At 48.7% G+C, this 25650-nt stretch overlaps 3 protein-coding genes and 1 pseudogene across 5 annotated transcripts; 1 reads left to right on the plus strand and 3 right to left on the minus strand.

The window, feature by feature from the left end:
- Positions 1-53: 53 nt before the first annotated feature.
- On the minus strand, positions 54-13075 carry LOC120687981 (annotated as a pseudogene).
- A 3002-nt stretch (positions 13076-16077) lies between these two features.
- On the plus strand, positions 16078-18352 carry LOC120690725. 2 transcript variants are annotated; one of them, XM_039973507.1, is made up of 3 exons: positions 16078-16373; positions 17863-17939; positions 18058-18352. In XM_039973507.1, the coding sequence occupies exons 1-2, from the start codon at positions 16198-16200 to the stop codon at positions 17936-17938; spliced, it is 252 nt and encodes an 83-aa protein (XP_039829441.1). In that variant the 5' UTR covers positions 16078-16197; the 3' UTR covers position 17939; positions 18058-18352. The 2 variants fall into 2 exon arrangements, with proteins under 2 accessions (XP_039829441.1, XP_039829440.1); XM_039973506.1 differs by having other exon boundaries at positions 16080-16373; positions 18072-18352.
- A 367-nt stretch (positions 18353-18719) lies between these two features.
- Positions 18720-21653, minus strand: LOC120690723 (glycerophosphodiester phosphodiesterase GDPD6-like). 2 transcript variants are annotated; one of them, XM_039973503.1, is made up of 8 exons: positions 21441-21653; positions 20807-21000; positions 20287-20470; positions 20125-20199; positions 19889-19998; positions 19550-19768; positions 19311-19466; positions 18720-19204 (listed from the first exon to the last, which is right to left on the minus strand). In XM_039973503.1, exons 1-8 carry the CDS (start codon positions 21451-21453, stop codon positions 18968-18970), a joined length of 1188 nt encoding a protein of 395 aa, XP_039829437.1. In that variant the 5' UTR covers positions 21454-21653; the 3' UTR covers positions 18720-18967. The 2 variants fall into 2 exon arrangements, with proteins under 2 accessions (XP_039829437.1, XP_039829439.1); XM_039973505.1 differs by having other exon boundaries at positions 20807-20988; positions 21441-21649.
- Positions 21654-22780: 1127 nt separating this feature from the next.
- Positions 22781-25621, minus strand: LOC120691458 (mitochondrial import receptor subunit TOM5 homolog). The gene is made up of 2 exons (XM_039974532.1): positions 25440-25621; positions 22781-23121 (listed from the first exon to the last, which is right to left on the minus strand). Exons 1-2 carry the CDS (start codon positions 25518-25520, stop codon positions 23044-23046), a joined length of 159 nt encoding a protein of 52 aa, XP_039830466.1. The 5' UTR covers positions 25521-25621; the 3' UTR covers positions 22781-23043.
- Between the last annotated feature and the right edge of the window lie 29 nt (positions 25622-25650).

Below are 25650 nucleotides of genomic sequence, written 5' to 3' on the forward strand. Positions count from 1 at the left end.
TTCATCACGCACCTGGCCTGATTATCACACCATGCTAACCATCAGGCCTCGGGTCAGTTAAAAATGGAAGCCTCGTAGTATTTCAGTGCTGTAATTCATACATATTGTTTGATGCACATGATCGTATGCATACAAAACGCAAGACAACACGTGCCTTGTAATTTGTAGACACACGATCCATGAAGTTGCATCAAAAAAACGGCAGGAGCACTGCCATCACATTTACAGGGGAACAGCATGATAACTAACAGAAGGAAAATGATAAAAAGCCACGAAAGAACCTCCACACGCTTGTATAAACACAATGTAAACACAAGCGCATTGCTGTCCTGATCAGTGATCACATAGGCAGCAAATCGAGTTGCCTGGCCAGTGTCTTGCCAGAGAATCTTGCTTTGAACTCAGCAACCGTTGAGGAACACAGAGGATGAGGCAGTAGCTAGCAGAGTCGTCACCCAAACACTCCATCTTGCTGCTAAACCCAACCGCTCCTGCACTTCCAGCAAAAAAATCCCGTCAAAAGCTGTCAAACGCCTTAGCAATATCAACCTTGAGGAAGAATGCAGGGTGGTTAAACAGGTATTCCTCTTTCTCAGTATGACTGTACAAGAACGACCATCAGCTTCAAGTTGCTGAATAAAATTTTTCCTACTATCGTTTACCTGCATGAAGAAAAGCCTCAAACTAGCCTCTGCTGCTTTGATGGTCATCAGACGAGGCTGTTGCTTTGCCCTTAGTTTTTCAATCGTGGTCAGACCAAAAAAAAACCAGTTCTTTAGATCGCTCTTCAACTGAAATTCAGATTGACAAAGGTCCCTATACTCTTGCACCACATCTAAAATCCAAATCAGCTGCCTCGCGCCCTCGCCACACAATGTTGCATACATCTTTATTCAACATTTTTTGTACTGAACCTTCAGAAACTCGCCTCTCGTGAAAACAAGCTGCAGCACCCTTTAACTAAAAAAATCTATTTGAACAGTACCAATGCATTCATACCTGCTGAGAACATAAATAATCAACATTAGTAAAAAAAAGTACTAACACAGTAGCAAGAGAGAGCAAATGCCGATCCAGTAGCAGCATATAGCAACTTCATGAATGATAATATATGGTGGGGTTGTGGTACCTTTGTTGCAGAGCCAGCTTCAGAGATCTAAACAAATTGTCCAACAGAAAAACTTAAGCATTTGGCTAAGTGAACGCATGACGGCCATCCATCTTGTAAATAGTATACATCACTACATCAGAATGGTCAATCAAAGGTCTTGTCCTCGAGTGACAGACATTTAAAAAGCTCCTCGCAATTGGAATGCGAGATTGATACTGAACCTCTGCAATGAGTACATTCTGACTGCAACATAAATATAGCACCTGACAATAAGTAAATCCACAAGTAGGCAATGTATCAAGTTAATGGAAACATGGTGAAACCTGAAAATTTCCAGCTCATGGAGCTAAATTACAAGTGGGGCCCAGATTGCACTTCTGCATAGCTCCCATTAGTGCAAGCACAGGCTGAGCTCGAGACAGCATTGGGTTCCACCGCCCGCTGTCCCCGTCTGTGGTGCAGTAGCCCCTGCCTGAAACCAAAACACTGTTGCTCCCCACCTGATTGGCTCTGCAGCAGAATGTTAGACAGTTTATGGTTCAGCTGCTGCGAAAACTGTGCTGATAAAATGTGGTAAGTGTGGTTGTTAGCAGTATTTGAGCTAATAAACAGAGGTTTTGGGGTGTTCTTTTTTGCTGCAGATTTAAAAAACTCGACCTGCAGGGGTAAGGCAGCCCCCGGGCATTTTTGATAAGAAGACCTTCTCACGCGGGTTGAGAAAACCCCCGAACCCCTGCCCCACCCTTACACAGCGGCACCGATGCACCGTAGCCCATGTGAGATGAGCAACAACCTGGGCCGGGCCTTAGACCTATGCTTGGTGTGGGACAGAGTGACAGACAAGGGGATTTTTTTTAACCCCAACCTGAAATTCACTCCCACGGGAAGTCAAACCCAAGACCTAATTAATTCAGCTAGAGGCCCGTTCGCTTTTTTGCTGCACATTAAGGCATTAGGAGAAGTCAGATGTGATTTATGCTTGTTCTTATGAATTAAATGGCAAACTACAGGCAAGTAAAGATTCAAACACAGAAATTGCTCGTGCTAAAGTTCAGTAGATCACTCAAAAGAAATTTGTATTTATTGGAGTATAAACAATTCCTGTTGCACAGTCAAACTTTTCATCCTGCAACTATGGAAAGTGTAATTGCAATAGCAATTAGCTGGTAACAACCTCAGGACTGCAGCTGTTCCAGTGAGATGTTGATGTAAACACAGTCCTTTATATACATATTTCTCTAGCCAACCACTGCAGACACAAGATCCACTGAGGGTCCATGCATAATTGCTAACAATAATTCATAAACAAAAAAGAGGTCAATCAGCACAATAATGTACCTGCAGTAACATGGTAAAACTTCATGTCCAGAATCCCTGCTGTAGCTTATGCATACCAATTGTTACTCATAATCCCATTTACCTTCCCCTCTTAAACACTGAAATATATTCAGATGTTCCACCCCAGGTAAACTTTATCTTTCTGAGAACACCAAACCAATGGTAAAAATTGAAGAAATAGTAGTGACAAAATTGTAGGGTAAAAAAAAAACATGGCACAAGATCTGACCTGAATTAGCTGTGCAAGGCAAATCACATTCAACATATCTAGAATGGATCACTTGATGGAGGATGAAAACACAAGGTATCACAGTGTAGAGAAGTGTGGGAGAGAATAATTGTGTCTATTCCTCCAAACCCTAGAAGGGTGGGATATATAGATCCTATACATGGGCCTCTAGATGGGCCTCTATACATGGGCTCACATATACACCAACACGCATGGTATAAACCAGAAAAAGTACCCACAGTTTTCTACCATGGTCAAATGGTCGAAATTTAAGTGGAATTTCAATCACTGGCAGCTTTCTACTGGCAATACCTCGGCCTCCTTAAAAGGCATTCCCTTTCTGCAGTTTCTTATCATGTTTAATCTTCTAATTGCATCCTCCATCCGCCTTTCGAGACCTTCAGGATGCTTGGATGGAATAAGACTCCTTTCTTCTATATCCTCCAGTATTTTCTCTCCAGCCTCCATTCTCCGTGTTGCATACATAGCTCCAATGAGTGTGATATAGGTTGTAATATTCGGCCAAAGACCCTTAGATTTCATCTCTACATAAAGATCTAGTGCATCAGAGATACGCTTGTTGTTGCATAAACCAGTAATAATAACATTGTAACTGACAACATCAACCTTCAATTTACAGAACTCCATCGACCCTTTCAAGTGCAAAGCATCAGCAATTTTGGATTCTTTACAAAGACTATGCATTAGACTAGTGAAAGTAGCAACAATTGGCACCATTCCTGAGCGCATCATACTGCTAAAAACTATGATTGCCTCCTCAAGTTTCCCACATCTACACAGACCTCTAATAATTGAACTGTCAGCAACTTCAGGAGGCACAACACCAACAGCTTTCATTTCTTCTTTTAGCCTGAATGCTCCATCAATCTCACCAACCCGACATTTTGCGTTGACCAATGCAATGTAATGTGTATGGCTTGGTTGGAGCCCTCTTTCTAACATCTCATGTAAAAATTTGTGACTCTGATCCAAACAATTTTTTCTGATTAATCCATTTATCATGGCACTATAAGTTTTATTCCTGGGTGACATATGTAACCACTTCATACAATCGAAAAGTTGTAGTGCATTATCCATCTTGGATTTATCACTGAAAACTGTTCAGTATATCGAAAGCAAACTTATCAGGAAAAATGCCTTCTAAGGCCATCTTCTCCAAAAACTTAACTGCAATATCAATCATCCCGCACTTAGAAAGCCCAAGTATGAGCAAGCGATATGTAACATTGTTTGGTCTGAGCCTTTTCCTCACCATATCTTTGTACAGATATAAAGACCTTGAAATTTGTCCCTTCTTGACATACCCATGCATAAGTATGTTATAGCTAGCGGTGTTTGGATAAACCGCATTCTTATGCATATCAGACATCACCTTTTTCATAGTATTTAACTTTCCTCCCTTGAGGTACCCTTTCATCAATGAATTATAGGCAATACAATCTGCATACAGGCCTTCCTTGCATATGATCTCCTGGAAAACATAAGCAGCAGCCTTCCCTTGGCCTTCATTGATAAACCCATTCAACAAGCAGGTATATGCAACAGTATCAGGAACTATTCCTTTCTCTAACATCATCTGCAACACAATGAGTGCAGGAAAATTTTTACCTTTCGTGCAAAAACCACTGAGAAGAATGGTGTAAGTACGGATATCAGGTAAAAAGTTGTTTTTGACCATTTTCTCACATAAATCCAAAGCTTCATCCAGGGTTCCATATTTGCATATCCCAAGAAGTAGTGCATTGAAAGTTTTCTCATCAATAGGAGAAGGTATGTCGAGAAGGCAGGACATAAACCGCTTCGCTTGTACCAAGTGGCCTCCTCGACATAATCCTCTAAGCAAATTCTGATATGTGCGAACATTTGGATAATGGCCATATCGTACCATATCATCATAAACTGAAAATGCCTCAACTATGTTATCTCTGTGGCAGTAACTATTTATTATGCAATTAAAGGAGACAGAATCAAATGATATATTCATCCTAGACATGTATTGTCTAAATTGCTCAGCCTCTGTAATCATTTCCTCTCTATAAAAAGCACATAATAATGCATTATGGGTGACTGCATTGGCAACTAGCCCCCTTCGATACATGTCCACAAAATGCTTCAGTGCTTCCTTGACATACCCAGCCTTACAATAGTAACAAATCAGAGTTGTGTATAGCACATCATTAGGTAGAATTCCACTTTTCTGCATCCTTGACAAAATTTCTTTTGTTTCATGCAACCGAGCCATCCTGCACATGCCATTGATCAATGCTGAATAAGTGATAACATCCGGATCGACTCCATCCTCAAGCATAGTCCTTAAAATTTGTTTAGCCTTGGAAATTGCACCTACTTGACATAAACCATCAATGAGAATGGTATACATTGTCTTATTGATGGTTATGCCTCTTGAACCCAGATCTTTAACGAGATCAAGAGCAGGTTTCAGCATGGAAAATTTGCAGTAACCATTCAACAAAGCACTATAAGTTAGTTCACTTGGCGTCACACCAGTAATTTGCATTTCGGACAGAACACTTAGGGCTTTATCAGTTCTCCCATTTCGGCAGTACCCATCAATCATTGTAGTGTAAGTAGCTACACTTGGAGCCAAAGTTTGTCTCAGCATATGATTGAAGACATACTGAGCATGGTTTATCTTACCTTCACCAAAAAAGCCATTGATCAAAGTATTGTATGTACATTCATCAGGTGTTAAGTTATCTTCCTTCATTCTTTTGAGTAAAAGGAAAGCACGTGCACTCCTCTTTATTTTACATAATTTATCTATCATGATGTTATAAGTATACACATCTGCCTGTGTATTATTCCTCTCCATATCTTCTAGAACACACAGGGCACCCTTAAACCTCCCCTTCTTAACATACCAATGTAGTATTGTATTATAACTGACAGAATTAGCTAAGCGAAAGCTCTTCATCTTCTGAATCATATCTTCAGCCTTTCTAAATTCACCCTTACTGCACAGGGAATTCAGAAGAATATTGCAAGTGGTAACATCCAGAGGGAATTTACGGGCCAAACTTTCTCTCAAGAATAACCAGGCATGTTTTGATTCCCCTTCCTCCACAAGAGCATTAAGGATGGTATTGCAAGCAACAGCTGAAGCCTTAAATCCACATTCATCCATAAAGAAAACTGCCAAAACTGCATCAAGGACTTTTCTTTCCTTTACATATGCTTTGACAAGGAGGTCAAAGACGGCACGATTGGTGGAATCAAAATGTGAAATGGTCCGCAAGAGGGAGCTAAAAATAACACTGCAGGAAAAGCCTGCCAAGGCAAGATGCCTCAACACTGACATTGCTTGTGAATGCATTTGAGCCTGGATGAGAATTGGAACAGCCATACAGTAAATATAGGTAATTCGGTCTAAACCTGGTCGCTCCACAATAGAACTCAGTATCTTCAAGGCCAGCTTTCCATCAGACTTGTCAAGCCTCCCAAATTTGTAGGCCATGTGATTCAAGGTCTCCCACCGCTTCATAGTCTGGATGGTGATGATGCTACTATCAATCCCATGCGCTGAAAGAAAGAACCAAATTAATGAAATAGGGAATTGATGCCTGATGGAGAGAATAATTGTGTCTCTATTCTTCCAAACCCTAGAAGGGTGGGATATATAGTTCCTATACATGGGCCTCTAGATGGGCATCTATATATGGGCTCACATATACACCAACACCCCCCCGCAGTCTGAACTACCGGTGCAGCAGTGTTCAAGACTGGACAAGAAGAAAGTACAAAGGGCACCCCCCTCCCCGCAACCACAACTAGCCACCTGCTACGTTGAGGCTGGAGCGAAACTCCGAGAAGGTTGAGGAGGGTAGTCCCTTGGTGAAGATGTCGGCAAACTGGGAGATGGTCGGAACATGGAGTACCCGAACATCGCCGATGGCGACCCTATCGCGCACGAAGTGCAAGTCGATCTCCACATGCTTCGTCCGCTGATGCTGAACGGGGTTGGTGGAGAGATACACGGCGCTGACGTTGTCGCAGTAGACGAGCGTGTTCTTGGCGAGCGGGCTGTGGAGCTCCGCCAAGAGCTGTCGGAGCCAGGACGCCTCCGCCACGCCGTTAGCGACAACCCGGTATTCCGCCTCGGCACTGGAGCGGGAGACAACCGGCTGCCGCTTGGACGACCAGGAGACCAGGTTGCCGCCCAGGAAGACGGAGTAACCGGAAGTGGAGCGGCGAGTGTCCAGGCAGCTAACCCAGTCAGCGTCGTTGTAGACCACCAGCTCAGCAGAGGACGAGCGGTGAAGCACCAGGCCGAGGTCCACAGTGCCACGGACGTAGCGAGGAGACGCTTCAGGGCAGCAAGGTGTGACTCCCGGGGATCATGCATATGAAGACAGACCTGCTGAACAGCGTAGGTGAGGTGCGGCCTGGTGAAGGTAAGGTACTGCAAGGCACCGGCCAGACTCCGATAGGCAGTAGGATCAGCCACAGGAGCACCCAGATCAGCAGACAGCTTCGCCTGAGTGTCGACAGGAGTAGAGCAGGGCTTGCAATCAGTCATCCCAGCCCGCTCCAGAATATCGAGCGCGTACTGCCATTGGTGAAGGAGAAGGCCAGACGGGCGAGGCTCAACAGTGACGCCCAAGAAGTGATGGAGCTGACCAAGATTCTTCATAGCAAACTCTTGCTGCAGAGAGTAGATGACGCGCTCAAGCAACTGCTGACTAGAGGCTGTGAGCACAATATCATCAACATAGAGCAACAGGTAGGCAGTCTCATCCCCACGGCGGTAAATGAACAGAGAAGTGTCAGCCTTGGCCTCGGTGAATCCCAAAGTCAGCAAGAACGTGGCGAACCGAGAATACCAAGCCCGAGGAGCCTGCTTCAGACCATAGAGAGACTTGTTGAGCCGGCAGACCATGTCCGGACGACTGGAGTCCACAAATCCCGCTGGCTGAGAGCAGAGTGCCATGAAGAAACGCATTTTTCACATCGAGCTGGTGCACAGGCCAAGAGCGAGAGAGTGCAAGCGAGAGGGCCGTGCGCACAGTAGCAGGCTTCACCACTGGACTGAAGGTCTCATCATAGTCCACACCAAGCCGCTGGGTGAAATCCCGGAGAACCCAGTGAGCCTTGTAGCGCTCCAGTGAGCTGTCAGCCCGACAATTATGCGTTTAGATCCACTTGCCTGTGACCACATTGCCACCAGACGGACGCGGCACGAGGTCCCACGTCTGGTTAGCAAGAAGAGCCGTGTACTCCTCTTCCATCGCACGACGCCAGCGAGGATCCGCCAAGGCGTCGCGGACAGAGGAGGGTACCTGAGAGAACTGCGGCTCTCCCTCGGTGGCAGAGAGAGTCGCAGCCTGAGACGCCATCCGCCGAGTCACCATAGGATGGATATGTCGAGGATCCCGATGGACGACTGGCGGGTGGTACACCGCCGGCTCGACTCGAGAGTGAGGCGGCGGAGGTGGCGGTGGCGATGGCTCCGGTGTAGGCGTCGCAGGAGTCTCCGGAGCCGGAGGCGGCGCCGGTGTCGGTGCCAAACGACGCCGGTACACCTGCACCGGCTGAGCGTACCGCGGCTGCGCCGGTGCCGGCGCCGAACGACGCTGGTACACCTGCACCGGCTGAGCGTACCGCTCAGGTGCAGGGGGAGGCACCGGGGCCACGCGTGGCGCAGTAGGAGACACCGGGTCCGCGCGTGGCGCGACCACGGGCACCGAGGCCGCGCTCGGCGCAGCAGAGATCACTGGAAGCGGTGCCGGTGCAACGGGAGAACCTGCAGGGAAAGGACAGACAGGTAACGGTGGCTGAACCACCGGGTCAGTCAGAAACAGTGACTCCAGCTTGGGGTCAGGAGAAGGTGTGGAGGAGGTGGAGTAGGAGAAATCCGACTCATCAAACATGACGTGTCGGGAGATCATGACGCGGCGAGAGGTGTGGTCAAAGCATCGGTACCCCTTGTGGTCAGGGGAGTACCCAAGGAACACACAACGAGTCGAGCGGGGCGCCAGCTTGTGGAAGTAGTGGCGGAGGTGTTAGGGTAACACGCACACCCGAAGACCCGAAGGTGGTCGTAGCGAGGAGGGGTATCGAAAAGAGCGTGGTGTGGAGTGGGAGCAGGAGAAGCAGTGGACGGAAGACGGTTAAGCAAATAGGTGGCGGTGTGGAGGCTCAGCCCAGAAGCGCGGGGGCAGAGAGGCCTGGATCAAAAGGGTGCGCACGACGTCGTTCGTCGTGCGAATCATCCGCTCAGCCATGCCTTGCCGTTTTGAGGAGAGGTATACGGACAAGACATACGAAGCTGAACACCCCGAGAGAGGAAGAAGGAACGGGAGATTGAGTTATCGAACTCACGCCCGTTGTCGCACTAGACGGCCTTAATGGTGAGGCCGAACTGAGTGGACACCCAGACAAAGAAGTAGAGGAGGGTGGGGAAGGTCTCAGACTTTGCTCGCAAAGGAAAAGTTTAAGAGTAATAAGAAAAATCATCAATCACCACCAGATAGTATTTATAGCCAGACATGCTGAGTACAGGAGATGTCCACAGGTCACAATGAACAAGATCAAAGACATGCACTGCATGCCAAGAAGAAGAAGAAAAAAGAAGTCGAACATGACGACCTAACTGGCACGCATGACAAAGGTGCTCAGCAGGAGCCCTAGTACATGGAACATCGGTACTACGACTCAGCTGAGCCAAAACGTTGCGCCCGGGGTGACCAAGCCGGCGGTGCCAGGTGGTGGAAGACGGCATCACGGCAAATGCAGCAGACGAAGAAGAAGTCGAAGGCGGAGCAGCGGAAGCAGGAAGACGAAGAGTGTAAAGGGGTCCCGAGCTGTCACATCGGAGGAGCAGACGTCGGGAAGCCGAATCCTTCACAGTAAGACCAGAAGAGTCAAATTCAATGGAACAAGAATTGTCAGCAGTAAACTGGCGAATGGAAAGAAGGTTGTGAACCATCTGAGGAGCAACAAGGACATTGGAAAGACGAAAAGAACCAGGAGCAGAACCCACAGCGGTGATAGGAAAGCAAGACCCATCACCAACCATGATGGACGAAGGACAAGAGGGGTGTGGGGGTCGGACAGAAGAGAGGATACCGGCATCTGGGGTGGTGTGGAAGGAGGCACCCGAGTCGGCGATCCACTCGGTGCTGACCGGCGGCGTCAGCCCCACCATGGTGCTGAAGGACTGCACCAGAGCGGCCTGGTCCCACCCCCCAGGCCAGATCGGCTGCTGGCTGGGCTGAGCAGGCGGGGTCCAGGACAGCGCGAAGAGGGGAGCAGCACCAGTGAACATGGCCGCTGGCTGGAGCTGAGGACGAGCCCCCCCACCCTGGAAGGGCCACATCGAGATGCGCCCTGACCATGGGTTGCTGAAGGATGGCCAGGGCGTACCTCCAGGGGCAGGGGCAGGGGCAGGAGCCGGAGTCGGCGCGCCCGGACGGCCCCCACCGGCACCGGAAACCCCAGAAGTAGGGCCACCAGTGCCACCACCACCCCGTCCACCCCGCCGACGACATCCACGCCCCCCCTCCAGTTTGCCCGGCGGGAGCAGCACCAAGGAGGGAGGTGGCAGGAGCGGCGGAGGAGGCCGGAGGAGCAGCGACAAGCGCGGTGGGGGTGGGCGAGGACGATCCGGGCGCGAAACCCCTGGTGATCTCCTCGAGAGCGAGGTCGTCCCGGACCTGTAGGAAGGAGGAGAAGGGCCTCTGGCGGGTGATCCAGGTCTTCAGGTGGTCATAGGTGCTGCTCAGGCCGCGCACGACATTGAGCACCAAGACCCGATCGGACACCGGACACCCGAGATCGTGAAGAGCATCAGCCATGCCCTTCATCCGCCGGCATAACTCACCGACGGTGAGGTCCTCTTGCTCGAAGGTGCGGAAGCTGGCGTCGAGCTGGAGGGCGCGGAACTCGGCGTTGCCGAGGAACTGCCCCTCGAGCGCCAGCCAGGCCTGTCGCGCGGTGCCATCGTGGGTCCTGACGATGTCCTGAAGATCTAGGGAGATGGTCCCAAAGATTCAGGACATGGCGACGCTTTCGAGGCGCAGCCACACCACGTCCCGCGCCTCGATCGGCGTGTCGAGGAGGACGTGGTCGTCGAGGGCGTTGCGGCGGAGGGCGAGGAGGACCTGGTCCCGCCAGCGTCCGTAGGAGGAGGACGTGGGGTCGAGGAGGACGGTGACCAGGGCCCTGATGTTCTGGACACCGGCGGCCTGGAGGTGGAGCTGGGCGACCATGGGGTCGGTCGCGTCGTGCCGTGGTCCAGATCCAGGGGGCGGGGCCTGGTGGGACAAGGAGGCGCCGTGCTCGGGGACGACAGGCAGCTGGCCAGAGGAGACACGAAGGTGGTGCTCCGCTTTGGCGACCTGTAGAGCGAGGGCGTCGGCCGTGGCGAGCTCGCGCTACCAAGCGAGGGCAGCCACGCGGACCCGCTCCTGGGCCGCCGAAGCCTCCGACTTGGCGGCGAGGAAGGCCGCGGCGAGAGCGGCGTCGGCCTGCTGCCCACGTAGTGCGGCGGCGGCGAGCGGCGCATCGGCGGGAGACAATCCCGAGGCCAGGCCACGCTGGATCGGCGGCGGCAGCGTCGGCGGCGGGCTGCTTGCTCGCCGCGACAGCAGCGCGGTGCGTCGCAACGGCCGCGGCGACTGGATCGGCGCCCGCGGCCTGCAGCATGGCCTGCAGGGCCGCCAGATCGGCGCCCGCGGCGGCGGGATCGGCGGCGGCGACGCTCCCCGCCGCGCCCTGGGCAACGGCAGCAGCGGCGGCGGCAGCTGCCGCATCGGCCATGGGCCGCTGCAGCTGCAGCGGATGCTGCTGGGCGCCCCCCGCACCGGCGCCCTCCCCCCCTGCGCCCGCGGCGGCGGCGGGATCCTGCATGGGCGGGGCGGGAGCCGGCGGCGGCACGTGCAGGGCGAGATCCGCGGCAGCGGGAGCCGGCCGCCTCTGCACGACCAAGGACCAGGCGGCGGCGGCATCAGGGGTGCCAGCGGCCGGCCCGGCGGCAGCAGCAGAGGAAGACCAGGCGGCGGCGGCAGGGGATCTGGCGGCCGGCCCGGCGGCGGCTGCAGAGGACCAGGCGGCGGTGGCAGCAGAGGAGGAGGGGAGGGGAGGGAAGGAGGAGAGAGGAGGGGGCGCCGGCGGCCGGCCATGGCTGCCGGCGACAGCGGCGGCGGCTGGGGTAGGAGGGAGGAGAAAGGAAACCTAACTCTAGGCTAATGATACCATGATGGAGATAATAATTATGTCTCTATTCCTCCAAACCCTAGAAGGGTGGGATATATAGTTCCTATACATGAGCCTCTATACATGGGCTCACATATACACCAACAATGCCACCCAAAAAGAAGCAATAGCACACAGGAACAGTATATGTTATCAGAAGAAAGAGCAACATGTTCAGATTTCTCAAGTTATGTGGAGATGATCTACACTTGAGATGGGTCCAAACAGAGAAAAATGAACCAGAAAAATAATCCTACTTCAGAGAGCTACATATTCCGACTTCCATAATTTCCAATCAAGTACACATTAATGAAATGGTCTGCATAAGGTGCTACAAATTTATCAAGAAGGCATATAAGATAGAATGATAAGCAAACATGCATGAGAGGCAAAACAAGCGGTGCCAGCAGTGTGAAGTTTGCACGAAGTGGCTACTTCTTCCACAAGTCACTCCATCACGCTGAAGTCAACATACACTTGCTGCCTACTTGTAAGTTGTAACGAACTGTCGAATGCAAATTCTTACCGGCCTAGGATTTGCATTTTGCAAAAACAAAGATGGACTAAAATAGAGTATAGTAAGTATGCGATTTCCTTCCCCTAAAAATGAACCACATATACAGGTTCACTGACACACTGCTCCGAATTGCAATAGTAAGTGGTTATTGGATCGAGTTTCTGATGGAGGATTTACCTGAGGTGGTGTTGGCGCCAGCGCCTATGCGAGGGCGCGAGGGCGGCCTCGCGCGGAAGGGGAGCCGCGAGCAGTAGGCTGCTGCTTTGTATTCGACGATACGACGGCGGTACAAGGAGTGTGCCAGCGATGACGACGACATGGTGAGAAGGTTCAGTGCCGAGCCACCGACGAGGAAGGGGAACTCCGCCACCGGCGAGGCGGTGCTCCACTGCTCGCCGCCGCGGAGGTGAAGCTACGGTCCGGGAAGGTCAGCGAAGGCCTCGCTCTCCCTCCATAACAATGGAAGTTCGAGGTGAGGGCCGAGGGCGCACCTGCGCGAGCTCCCGAGGCTAGGAAAGCCGGGAGGGACCGCGGCGGGCGGCGGGGCGGCGGCGCACGGTGGCGGAATTTGGGGGAAGCAGAGCGGCGAGTGGCCTGAGCTGGACGTTCTCCGTCCGTGTTAAAGCTACTCGAAATCTTGGATGAGCCCAGTCCATCATGAGGCGAGAGGACGATTTGGAAGGGTAAAAGGCTACCGCGCGCTTGCTTCGGACTTTCGGAGCGTGCGAGTGCGCGACCCCCGCGCGGCCCATACGTTAGTCGGCCTGTGTTTGATCCGTATGTGGGCTGCAAGCATGGGAGGGATCACGTGGGCTGCAATTAGTCTATTTTAGATCAAAGTTAATTATTATTTTTTCAGGGCTCGTATCTCATTAAACTATAAATCTTTTCTTTTCTTAAGTCGATCTAGAAAATTTTTTACAGTTATATAATGGGCCTTAAGTATGTTTCCGAAATAGACCTGATCATCCGGATCAGGTCGGGTTTCCGGTCAAAAATGTTGGCCCACGCCCGACCCGACCCATGACATGGTCGGGCGGGTCGGGTTCAGGTTTGATTAGATTGGCCCGTATTTTGTGTGTAATTTTTGGGTTTGGGATTTTTTTTTGAGTTTCAGATTAAATATTTCGGTCCGTATCCGGTTCGTCACTTGGTCGGGTCGGGTCAGGTTGGGATTTTTTTTCGAGTAAAGTCCATTTTTGGCCATCCAACTATCCACTGTGTCCGGTTTTGACAATGCAACTTCAAAACCAGACATCTGCAGCCATTCAACTCTCAAAACCGGTCATATTTGGCCATTGGGGTGGTTTTGGTGGTGGTTTTGGTGACGTGGACGCCACATGGCGGTGGGGCCCACTTGTCAGCCCTCCCCTCTCCTCTCTGTCTCTTCTCTTCTCTCCTCTCCTCTCACCCTGCGCTGGAAGCCGCCCTCCTCCCGCGCGCCTCTCGAGCTCGCCAGGCCGGCGGCGCTGGCCTGCGGCGGAGCTCGAGCGGTGCTGGCCCGTGGCGAAGGAGGCGCAGGTGCGCGGAGGGGGACGAGCGGTGCGGTGCATGGGTGCGGTGCGCACGGACGTGCTTGGGCGGGGCCAGCAGCGGCGGCGCGGTGTTCACCGGCGCGTTCGACGGCGCGCGTAAGGCGCGAGGTGGTGGCGCGAGCAGGGCGCGAGGTGGTGGCGCGAGCAGCTCGCGGTGCAGCGGCGCGTGAGCAGAGCAAGAGCAACGGCAGCGCTGGAGCAGGAGCAGAGCAGGAGGCTGGCGCGGCGAGGAGCGGGAGCGGCGCGGATCCGGGCGGCGTGTAGCACGCGAGCGGGAGCAGGGCAGTAGCAGCTGCAGCAGGAGGCTGCTGCAGCGGCGCTGGAGCTCCGCCGTGGGTAAGCACTGCTCGAACTCCCATGGCCGAGCCTCACTTCACCGGAGAAATTCGACGCCGGTGAAGCACCTCCGTCTAATTCCTTAAGCCATAAGCTCCCATGGGTACCCATGGATCTGTTTGAGCTATTTGTTGGCCGGGGCTGTGTCGGGGTGGATCGGAACGCATGGCCGCCGCATTCCCGAGCCGCGGCCATGGGCGCCGCCGTGGAGCTATCACCTCTAGCCATCTAGGGCTGTGGGCAAGGGGTGCAGCATGCTCAGGGGGGCGCCATGGTGCTGTAGGAGTAGTTAGTTTAGGTCGGGAGGGGCTGTCGCAGTGGGTCGTCGCGAGCCGAGGTCCGACCACCTGCCGGCGATGGCGTTCGCCGTGAGGAGAGGGAAGAACGGCCGTTGTGGTCGAGCCGCCCGCCCGCGTCGGCCTCCGCGCCCGCGCCGTGCAGGCCACTGGCCGAGGGAGCCAAGGAGGGGGCGGCGTGGCCCCGCGGCTTGCCTCGCCGCGCCTCGTCCCCCACTGCCACAGCCTTGCGCGGGCGTCCGCCTGCGCCTCCGCACCAGCACGAGCCCCGGCACCGCCACCCGCTCGAGAGCACGCGTGCATCGCCGCCAGCACCGCGCGGGGGGTTGCTCCCGGCCGAGCGCGCGCACCTCACCGTCGGCGCCGCGCGCGTCGGAGAGAGAAATAGGAGAGAGAGAGAAAAAGATGACAGGTGGGTCCCACCGACATGTGGCAGCCACGTCAGCAAAACCACACCTAAAACCACCAGGATGGTCAAATGTGAACGGTTTTGAGAGTTGAATGGCTGCGGATGTCTGGTTTTGAAGTTGCATTGTCAAAACTGGACACAGTGGATAGTTGGATGGCCAAAAATGGACTTTACTCTTTTTATTCAGACGGGTTGGATCAGGTTTATCAGATGAGGCGGCTGTGATCAGATCTATTCCTGAAAAAATGTAATGATCCTTTCTTTAAGCTTGGTAACTTGGGCATGCTTACATTTTATGCTTGGAGTTGGGCATCTACACAAATAAGATATATAAATGTGCTAAACTACTAGTCTACTAGTGCTACTAGAACCATGTGATCAACAAAAAGCCTGTATACACGTAGAATTACTCTACGAAGATATTATTACATTAAGTTTAATATGCTAATGGAAAATGGAGTTAATGCTCAACTTTCAATGTGAACCTTTGAAACAAAAGGCTATAAAAGTAAGATCATCCTAATAAACTAAAACACACACGTTTTCAACCTTGCTACCTAATCACTAATTAAAAAACAGCTAAGAGAAACACAAAAAGGAGGGAATGGTTAGGTTAATCAGCTACGGGCTAGGGCAATGAACAAAACATCACATTTACCTTTGAAATTTGGCACCTCGAGTAAGCAAGCATAACCCTTAAATTTAGGGTTTTATAGCATGTGTGCCATTCCAAGAGTTTTCCTTTGTCTACTCTTTATTACATGGTTCCTCCCACAACAAACTCAAACTAAATAACCACCATAAAAAGTTGCTTTGTAGTATCTTTGACTCTTTGTTTATTTCCTGTCACCCCTCTTAATGGTCAAACATCAACCCGTTTGCAATAACAACATCTTAAAATTTTGGGAGGAACTAAACACACCAGCCATCCAATGGACCGATCCTAGGCTCCCAGCACAAATCTCAAAGACTCAAACAACAGTGGTTCACCAGCCCCATGCCGTAGGCTGTAGACGAGGTCTAGCGGCCCCCCGCCCCCCGCCCCCCGGTTCCGTATATCCGTTCGTCCCTGCCCCACAAGTCTTCTGCCCCGCAAGCAAAGCTGCAAAACCCCATCCATCTAGTTCTCCCCGGAGCCTCGCCGCCGACGCAGGGGAAGGAGAAGGTCCCGGTCCGAGGAGAGCGGAGGAGGATGGGCGAGTTCGACGACTACTGGGCGCGGGCCTACAGGGGCGACTCCGGGGTCCCGCACTCCGACCCGCAGCGCCTCGTCTCCACCTGGACCGGCGCCTTCGCCCTCGGCGCCGCCGCCTGCGTCCACCACCACGCCTCCGCGCTCGCCTCCCACATCAAGTCCCTCCCCGCCGCGTGAGCCCCCCGGCTCCTCCCTCGTTTTTTTGGTCTCTCGCTCGCGCTAGGATATGTACAGTCTCGTGTTCTCGCTTGCGGTTGAGAACATATTCGTACCATGAATTGCCATGTGTCTCTAGATAGATCTGTTTGGGCCTCGTCCTACTCCTACGTGTTTGGAGAGGATTTTATGTGATGTGTTGAGCCAATCTGGGTTAGATGCATGTGTTCTTGGAGTAGCTGCGCAATTGCATTCCAGACTTGGTGAATTTAGTATATCGACCCGACCACTAGATCTCTTGAGCCCATTATGTCTGGATTTAGGAAATTTCTTCATCGGACTTACTCTGTGACTCCGAACTGCTGTTCTTTTGCAACCAGATCAAGAGACCTCTCCATTGGAGATATTCTAAGGCGCTGGTCCATAATATTATCAATACGGATTTTTTTATACTCTATCTATGGTTAAACCTTTCCGGTTCTAACAACTTGACATTGCTGAAAAATCTTGAACCCAGACTAGATACACAACAAGTAATGATTCATACCCTAATCTTGTATAACGACCAAATAGTCCACTACTTCGTGACCATGCAAAGATAAGGTAACAACATGACATATCATCTTGATACACTCTCCCTAGCGACTGTAGTGTGTCAGGAATTCCTCTTTATGCATAATCATACTTTTGGGTCAATATTAAATAAACTTGGTGCATGCCCAGTGCAGCCCAATTTTGTGCTAGTTTATGTAATGGAATTTGGGCTAGACCTAGAAAATGTTGATCGTCAATGTGTGGGTCTGCAGTCATTCCTTTTTGTATCATGATTTGGTCCATATATGGTTTTAGGTTCTTGAGGCTTCTGTTCAATCATATAAATGTAAACAGCTATGATTGACAAACATTTATGAAGTTCACATTCGGATATTCCAACATGTAGGACATTGTTACTCCTCTGATAGGCCTTTCTAGCATTCATTGTTTAAATGAAAGCTAGAATAGTAGTAGATTAACCACTATAATTACCATATTAAATTTTAGGTGCTTAAATGCGAACATTTTAAAAAATGCGTTGTCATAAATTTTTATAAGTTAAATTTCACTATGCTTCTATCTATAAAACTTGCATGATTTGAAAGAATCTTCTGTTACTGAGCTGCCATGTATGTATCTAAACAGTTGGATTATCTGGTCTGGGGTTTCAATCTAATGCTTTTGGATTTTGTGGTACCCATCAAATTTCAGCCTTGAAATACTCCAAATCTAAGGTGTTGGCATTCATTGTTATTTTTATCCTGCACTGTCATTCTTTATTATAGCTGTTATCCATTAGCATCTAAGGTACATGTATTATTTCCCCATTGTGAATGAATGATATCCCCATTGTGAATGAATGATATATTTTCTTATAGAATCTTTCAATGTTATGCCTGTGTGTTTGAAATCCCTTCTGTTGTTTACCTTGCCCTATACAAGATGATTGACATATGTTACCATTCATCTTAGTTGGCAAGACATGACGATGATGCTTGATCAAAAGCGCTGGAAGAAAATCCTCGAGAAGAAGCAACAGCAAGCTTAAGGTGAATCAATCTCTTTTCTTGTATTAGCTTAGTTGCTATCTGTCACCTGCTCAGACTATGCAGTCAAACGTTGGGTGAATATGCTACCTTCTCATATTTTTACTTATTTACTTCCAAGCTTGTGCGCTACAGATCATTATACTTCCAAGCTTCTCGGGCCGGTTGGATGAACTTGTCTCAAGTCATCAATTGTGGTGCAGAAAGTTTCAGAGCGTCCAACTTTTGGTTTTCCTGCGTAGTGTTAGAACTTGCCTGTCAAAACGGATGTATTTTGTTAAGCAGCACATATTGTGGTGTTTGCTCCAGCTCAAATCCTTGATGGCATAATGGATGATTTGTCCATTCTTAAAATCTTTGTTATCTATTGACCATGCGACATGTCATATAAATCTGGGGCGTTTGTTATATTTCCATGCTATGTTGTGTACTCCAAACCGTCGACCTTACAGGCTGGATTAGCTCGATTACTGATTTGTCGTTGTGTATGCTCTTTGCCTGATTGCTGATTAAGTAAGCAGGGCGTTGTTCGCCAGGATGGGTCACTAGGTATCCATATGGGTAGTCTTTGGGTATTCATTTATCTTTACTGAACAGTCATCGAAGAACGTCAAGAAAAGGAAGAGCAAAGTGCACTGTATAGAAAGAACATGCTCCATTGACCCTTGCCTGCCTCCTGTACCTCAGAGAACTCTATAAAGGATTATTTTACCTTCATTTCGATGCTACTATGAGCTGCGATGAATTGATTGTTTGAAGAGGCAACTGAATTTTCATACAAGCTGATCGAGCCCTTGTCTTTATTGGAAGCCAAGGATAAACTGCATGACACACATTGTGGCCTTTCTCTATATGCATTCTTTTAGGATGCCACTTAAGGCACAAACGATTAATCTGAATCTATTCTGCTACACAGTTAGCACCTCCCCCCTTGCTTTATTGGTAACAATTACAGAGTGTTAAAAAAAACATTGCTTTCTGGTGGTGGCAAAAATAACACAAATCTGAAAAAAAGGAAAGGGAACCTATGCTCAGTATCCATTATTCTTCAACATGGTCGCGATCTCATGCAACAATGCTTCCGCCTTCTTCTGCTTCTTTGGGTATGGCCTAGTCCATTCTTGGTACTTGTGCAAACTACCAGTAAAATCAGTGAACAGCCCATCGACACCGATCTCATTGAGCCAATATTCGTATTCGGCATAAGGGTCTTGATGGAAGTTGAAGTGCAAGTATGAATTCTCATTTCTGAAAGTGTACGGGTGCACCTGCAATGTTGTAATGATTTACTGCATCCGTCATCTGACGACCACATGAAGGATAATATTCATGCAATAGTGGAGAAATATGCAGCTGTCGGATAAGATCAGTCACCTGAAGATTAAGAGCATGTGCTCGTGCGACGAGATCGGTCGGCTGTTCTAAATAGTTGTCCTTTGTAGGAACAATTGTATCCTTCCATGGACCAATTCCAATAACATAGTTTCTTATGAATGCAAGATAGGCATTTGAAGTTATCTCATAGTATGACTGCGCAACAGAAATTGATTTTAGATGAAGGCTGACGAGCTGTCACATAAAAGGAAAGATGAAAACGACGGTACTGATCATACCTGATTGGTGTCTTGAGTTGGAGTGTTCGTGTCATCAATCAAGAACACTTTGGGAGAGTTTGTCATATTTGAGACATAAATGAGTGAAGTCGGAGCAAAGGACTGAATGAAGAGTGGCTGCCTGAGCCAGTCTTCAGACATATATGCACCTTTATAGCCATATCTCAGTAGTGTCTCTACGAACTTATCCTCAAATTTCTTTCCATTCGACCACTTGACCTGAATAATTATACCATAATCATACTGTCGACCTTTTTGCGAAATGTCTAAACACTAATGTTGTTACATTACTAAAGTGAACAATTTTCTTTGGAGTCTTGCCATGTCGAAGCTACTTACATGCTGGTTGATGAAAACTGGATTTTTGATCTCAGGGTATATTCCCACTATCCTGTCCGCATAAAGCGCAATCAAGATATACTCCTCAAATGTAATAATCTGGTATTTCCCTGTAATCCAATAGGAAAGCATTATGAAATATCTGCATTCAGGTACAGAGTGGATGGAAGTCAACTCGAAATACACATGGCTGTCAGGTACAATGAAATTAAGAAAGAAAGTGAAGGGAAGTATACCATTGTACCGTTGGTCCCTGAAACTGAACCGTTGTTTCCCCCTCAGTGATTTAAGCTCTTTAAGAGTGAAGTCCACTGGAAGCAAACATAAGTCCACAAGTCACCAGAAGATTCACATGGAACTAATCTTGAGAATCACAACAAAGAATGTTATTCACATACCAACAAACCATCCAGTAACTTTGGCTCCTTGGACTTCATAGGTTCTCTTCCTGTGGGCGAACTTCGTCCGGTTCGCAACATCGGTTGTTGCGTCCAATGTTACATCATGAAAACAGATAAGATGTCCATCCTTTGATGCGAGTATATCAGTTTCGATGAAGTCTGCACCCTCTTCAATAGCTCTCTGCAAAAACCGATGAGCATCTCTGAATTTACATTAACATATTGAGCTTCAATCTTCAGAGAATCTCTAAGAGCAGCATTATACTCTGGAACGATCCCAAAGATACTGCCGTGGCATATTAAGTGCTTTTTTAATGTATCAGATGTGCTGGTGTCTCCAGCGAGATAGACCATAGTTTACTTGGGTGTTGTAAACTAGAATATTCATGTAATTGAGTTTTATGTGCCAATAAACAATATCACCACATATCCGAGCAATTACCATTTTTAAGCTATGTTTATGCAGATTCGAGAAAAGTTCAGTGCCAGTATGTGAGAAAAATAAAGATTTAGTTACCAGGTAGGCTGCTGCTGTTTCTTCGGGTAATTCACCATTTGAGCCCCTGTGAGCAATGTTGTAAGGTCTGAACGTCTGTAGTGGCTTCTTGCGGTTTACATCGAGCTGGCTATGGGAAAGTGCAGCTGGGTTGGCTTTGGATCCCCCAAAAAGCAGCACAAGGACAGTGATACAGATGTGCCCTGTCAAAGATGCTACCCCTCTTCATCAGTAGCAAAAGATAAGATCTTTGACACCACCGAAGAATTGAAAGACAGACGAACGACACATGAATTTCTGAATTTTCGGTTGCACAGAAAAAGGGAATGGGGAATGCTCCATTCTGAGGCCTATGAAATAATTAAAAAAAAACTCTTTTGAAGAAGATGAAATACACTGACTTAGCCCTACTATCATATCTTGCCATTAGAAAGATCATATCGATTTCTCAGGAAGAAATTGTACAAAGATTGCCAGAATCACAAGAACTAGAGCTTATACGCGAGCAAGGAAATACATCATTGAACCTCAGGGAGCAAATACTAGCTGTTGGGAGATCGAGATCATTACTAAGCACTGAGAATCTGGTAAGCATACACCGACATTCAGATGAAACCGACCGAGAGAGTGGGAACGGAGAAGAGATGGAACTCACACGAGGAGGCCATGCTGGTCTCGCGGCTTCTGCTCCTCCTGCTCAGCTCGGACTCGGAGCAGAGTTTACACGGCAAGGTCCTCGAGGGAGGGACACTGTTTCTGTCCGCGAGGGGGCGTCGACGAGCTTGTTATGTAGATGTAGAACTAGAAGAGGCCTGCCTCGGAATATTCCCCGGAGACTGACCGACAGGTGTGCAGCGATCTGCGACGCTGTTTCCGATCAACCGGCTGCTTTCTGCACAAGGTGTGAAGCTGAGAGCCAAGGGGAACTAGGACAACTCTGAAACAGATGTTGGTAACGTGTTCGTACTCCTCCCTCACCTGAATACTATACGACCCGGCCTCTTTGTGCAGGCTTGTGTTCGATTAAGATATTGTTACTTGAGCTCCTGGCCACGGCATCAGATTATTCATTCCATAGGATTCTGATGGAGAACGAAGATGGGTAACACAATGGCATTTGCAAAGGTCTAAAACCAGAAGAAAAACCTTGAAGTTAAAAGGGGGAGGGGATGCAGTCATGCGCTGCGTGCCGCATGTTCTTGGGAAAGAGCATGTCGTATGTACATTGCAACAGACAAGCATGAACAAGGACACCATGGGTGCAGTGCAGTGCAGTCGGCGCTGTTGTCGCCGTTCAAAGCGTGAGCGATCAGTGGCCTGACGGTCCCCGGTGTCCACTCGTCAGTCCTCTTGGCAGCAGGGACACTTGTGCAAGGGCATTGCAGCAGTGGTCCAGCATTGGAGCGGGTCAACGAAAGACACCACCCGGCCGTGTCATGCAAGTCGGCCATCCCCATCTAGACGAAGTGCTCCCTCCCTTGGACAAGGAGGAAGGCCTGATGGGGACTGTACTTTATTCTTCTTCTTCTTTGACCTTTTTTTTTTTAAGCTGGAAGACTCCGCACACGAAAGATTCTTGCTAGCGAGCTTCTGATCTCCGTGCACTTTATTCAAGTCTTGGATACAATTCTGAATTCCTGATGGTATGAACAGAGGAGCAGCGTTATACGGAGAGATGCAGCATATTCTGGCGCCTGTGCGTGTATGATGGGCTTATCATGGGTTGACTACCTGTTTTTTTTTAAAAAAAAAATACGTCAAAGCTGACACGAGATAATAAAACGGCTACAGCTGGAATACAAAACCTATCATCATAATTCATAACTGATCGGCACTGGATGAATGGTGAACATCATACATGGGGAGGGTTCCAGCCCTCCTGTCTCTTGCTTCCATTCATTATAATTCATCATGCAACATCCTTTACCTGTTAGCCCCGGGAAAATAGTTTTTTCTTTCCAGATGATAATGGCATGGGCTGTGTTTGACAAAAACTTTAGTGAGCCAATTGCAGCAATCATATTCTCATTGTGCTCATAATACTCGTAACAAAGATGCCTGCCATTATTAAACAAAACAAAACTGAACTAGCATAAACTAGCTTTATCCAGATGCACACCTCTTTTTAGACCAAAATAACTTTCATACGAGTATCAGGAATTCTCGGAACAACTGAACTCAAAGAATCCAAGTACAATAACTCCATATGGCAATTGAATGCCAAACCACTATGCCTCTGAACTATATAATAACCCTGTTTAAATGGCCATCAGGTCACCATAGTTGCACATCAGGAAGATGGATCCAGCAAACAGACCCGCAGCTTTTAGCAGCTTCTGTAAATACAAAACAACAAAAAAAGATTAGCTAGCATCCCGTGCTACAATACTCAGAGTGATCATTAACAAAAATAAGAGCAATAATTAACATGGCTCAAAAGTTTTTATCTGTTTACCCCAACTACCTAATCCGAAATTGAATATCAAGACTTTGCATTCTGGATTCTGCTCAAACTTTAAGTAAAAGATAGACTGGTAAAATGAGCACTCAACTGAGAATTCAACTGTCAATGAGGTTAACACAGTTAATTACATCACATGCGAGAGACACTACCACTTGCGACACCTGGGTTGCAAACTTCATGGTTTGATCCAGGCACTCAAGTTGGTAGTTGGTACAACAGTACCAACCACCATAAAGAAAACATTCTTGGAGGACACAATTTACGTCAAATCAGATGAATTTGTGTGGATAAACTTCACTGCTTCAAGGGTGATTGGTTGAGTGTATTTGACCCAGCAAAGCCCGCGGGGTGCAAGAGCGGGCTGTTTGGTTGCCTGGCACCCTTGATGATGAGCCGGACCTGACTTTATGGGAGCAAAGGGGACTTCCCATCCAGGCTCCGCTGAAACAAAAATGAATTCCGTTTCTTACGGGCCTTGCTCACATGGCGCTGCGCGCACACTGTTAAGCGATTTCCATGCAATCAAGCCCAGAAACAAGGCAACCAATCAGCAGCACAATGCAGCCTAGCCCGAGCAAGACAACCAAACCAACTACAGCTGCCTGCATGCAACAAGAAGGCCACACTTGGCCTGGTTCAGCTCCCCAGCCAGCTGATCCCTCAACCAACCATGCCCCAAATTCAGCTGCCCGGCCCACCTAAGAGGCACATCTGAGCATGATCACCATAGGACCTTTCGGCATAGCTTAAGCCCTAGACCATTAATAGGTTTTAGATGTCCAACATGCAATCTAAAGTGTAACTCTATCTAAAATCAAACTCAACAATTGTAGAATCAGCCAAAAAAAATCAATTCTTGACGCGCACACAGAAGATGGCTATATGCTCCTATTATAGCTCTGTCCCTGCTAGCTTATCTGATTCCTTTATCTTCTAAACCCAATTTATGACCAACAAACAACAGATGGAGTATCATAAAATATACTGATAATTATGTAATGGCAGTATAGGAAGATATAAGTATGCAACTTATCAAAACCTAACATGAACAAACAAGAAATGAACGCTGTCTACTCATATCAGTCACATGAGAGAACGGAGATACTAGCTGGTACATTATCATCTAGAATCTCACAACTGGAAGTTAATTGTTAGCCAAAATTATTTTGAATCCACTAATTACGGTTCTGAAGTCTGAACATCTTTCAGCGAAGTTTCCTATATAGTATCAATTATCAAGTCTGCCAGATGTATGTTACACCCAACTGGAAGAAAAGGGTAACTAGTCAAGTAAGTTAAATCACAATCGCCACACAATCGGCTCATAGTTTATGTTACACCCAACAGGAAGAAACAACACAAGCAAGAATAACAAATAGTAAACAATGAGACTATCTCTTATAACCTTTTGCAGCAAAAAGTATAAACTGTAGCATAATTGCGGACAAACAGATGTGCATAGTAGGCTGAGAGTAAATTCTAGGCTCATCAAGAGTACAAGGAAGCATTGGAGAGCCAAATGGCCCTGCTCAAAGCTATGAAACTTAGTGCCCAACAGGTACCAAAAAAAAAAATAAAAAAATAAAGACGAGGTAGCAAATAATAAGCCTAGGTGATTCCACACTTATAGTTATTTTATCCGTTAAATCTGTCTGGATCCACAAATTGACAAAGATATTATAAGGCAAATCATTGCAATGAACCCAGAACCATGTATCATGCCAAAGTGTTGGGCGGGCATCGAAATCACTCTAGAAATTCCATCCTAATTATCTAGCGTCTCAAAGATGACCCGGGACTAAATGGACTCAACTATACCTTGCTGAATATTCATGGAACTTTTAGGAGGTTGGGAACAAAACACACATATATGAATGCCCACCACAACTGGGACAGAAAACCTATCCGCGCAAGTAGAATGGACAGTAATCGCAGTAACTAACACCAAACACTGCAACAGTCTACCCCCTCTGCGCATGCGAGCTACAGCGGCAGCCGCGCGGTCGAATCAAAATCGCTGGAGTGGGAAATCATCACCAACCCAGTCCCACCTCAAACCACGCGGCAGCAAGGACTACCTACCGCCACGGATTCGAACCACAGGAGTTCGCACGAACTAGGGAGAAGAACGAGATTCCGAGAAGAAGCAGAGGAGGAACAAGCGGGGTGGGTGGGGAAAGGGGTACGGACATAGTTGAGCGCCCACTGCTCCTCGTCGTTGACCTGCGAGTCCCAGAGGGCCTTGAGCTTCTCCACCGCCGACGCCGCCATCTCCCCGGTCGGATCGCCTTCCTCGAGGGTTAGGGTTTCGCTTCCACAGCCTCTCTCTCTCTCTCGGCCCTTTTTCTTCTCCGCGGCTCACAGCAAGGTCTCGGCCCCCAGCATCTTGGGCCGGACCGTT

The sequence above is a fragment of the Panicum virgatum genome, chromosome 9N (genome assembly GCF_016808335.1).
Source record: "Panicum virgatum strain AP13 chromosome 9N, P.virgatum_v5, whole genome shotgun sequence".
Classification (NCBI taxonomy): domain Eukaryota; kingdom Viridiplantae; phylum Streptophyta; class Magnoliopsida; order Poales; family Poaceae; genus Panicum; species Panicum virgatum.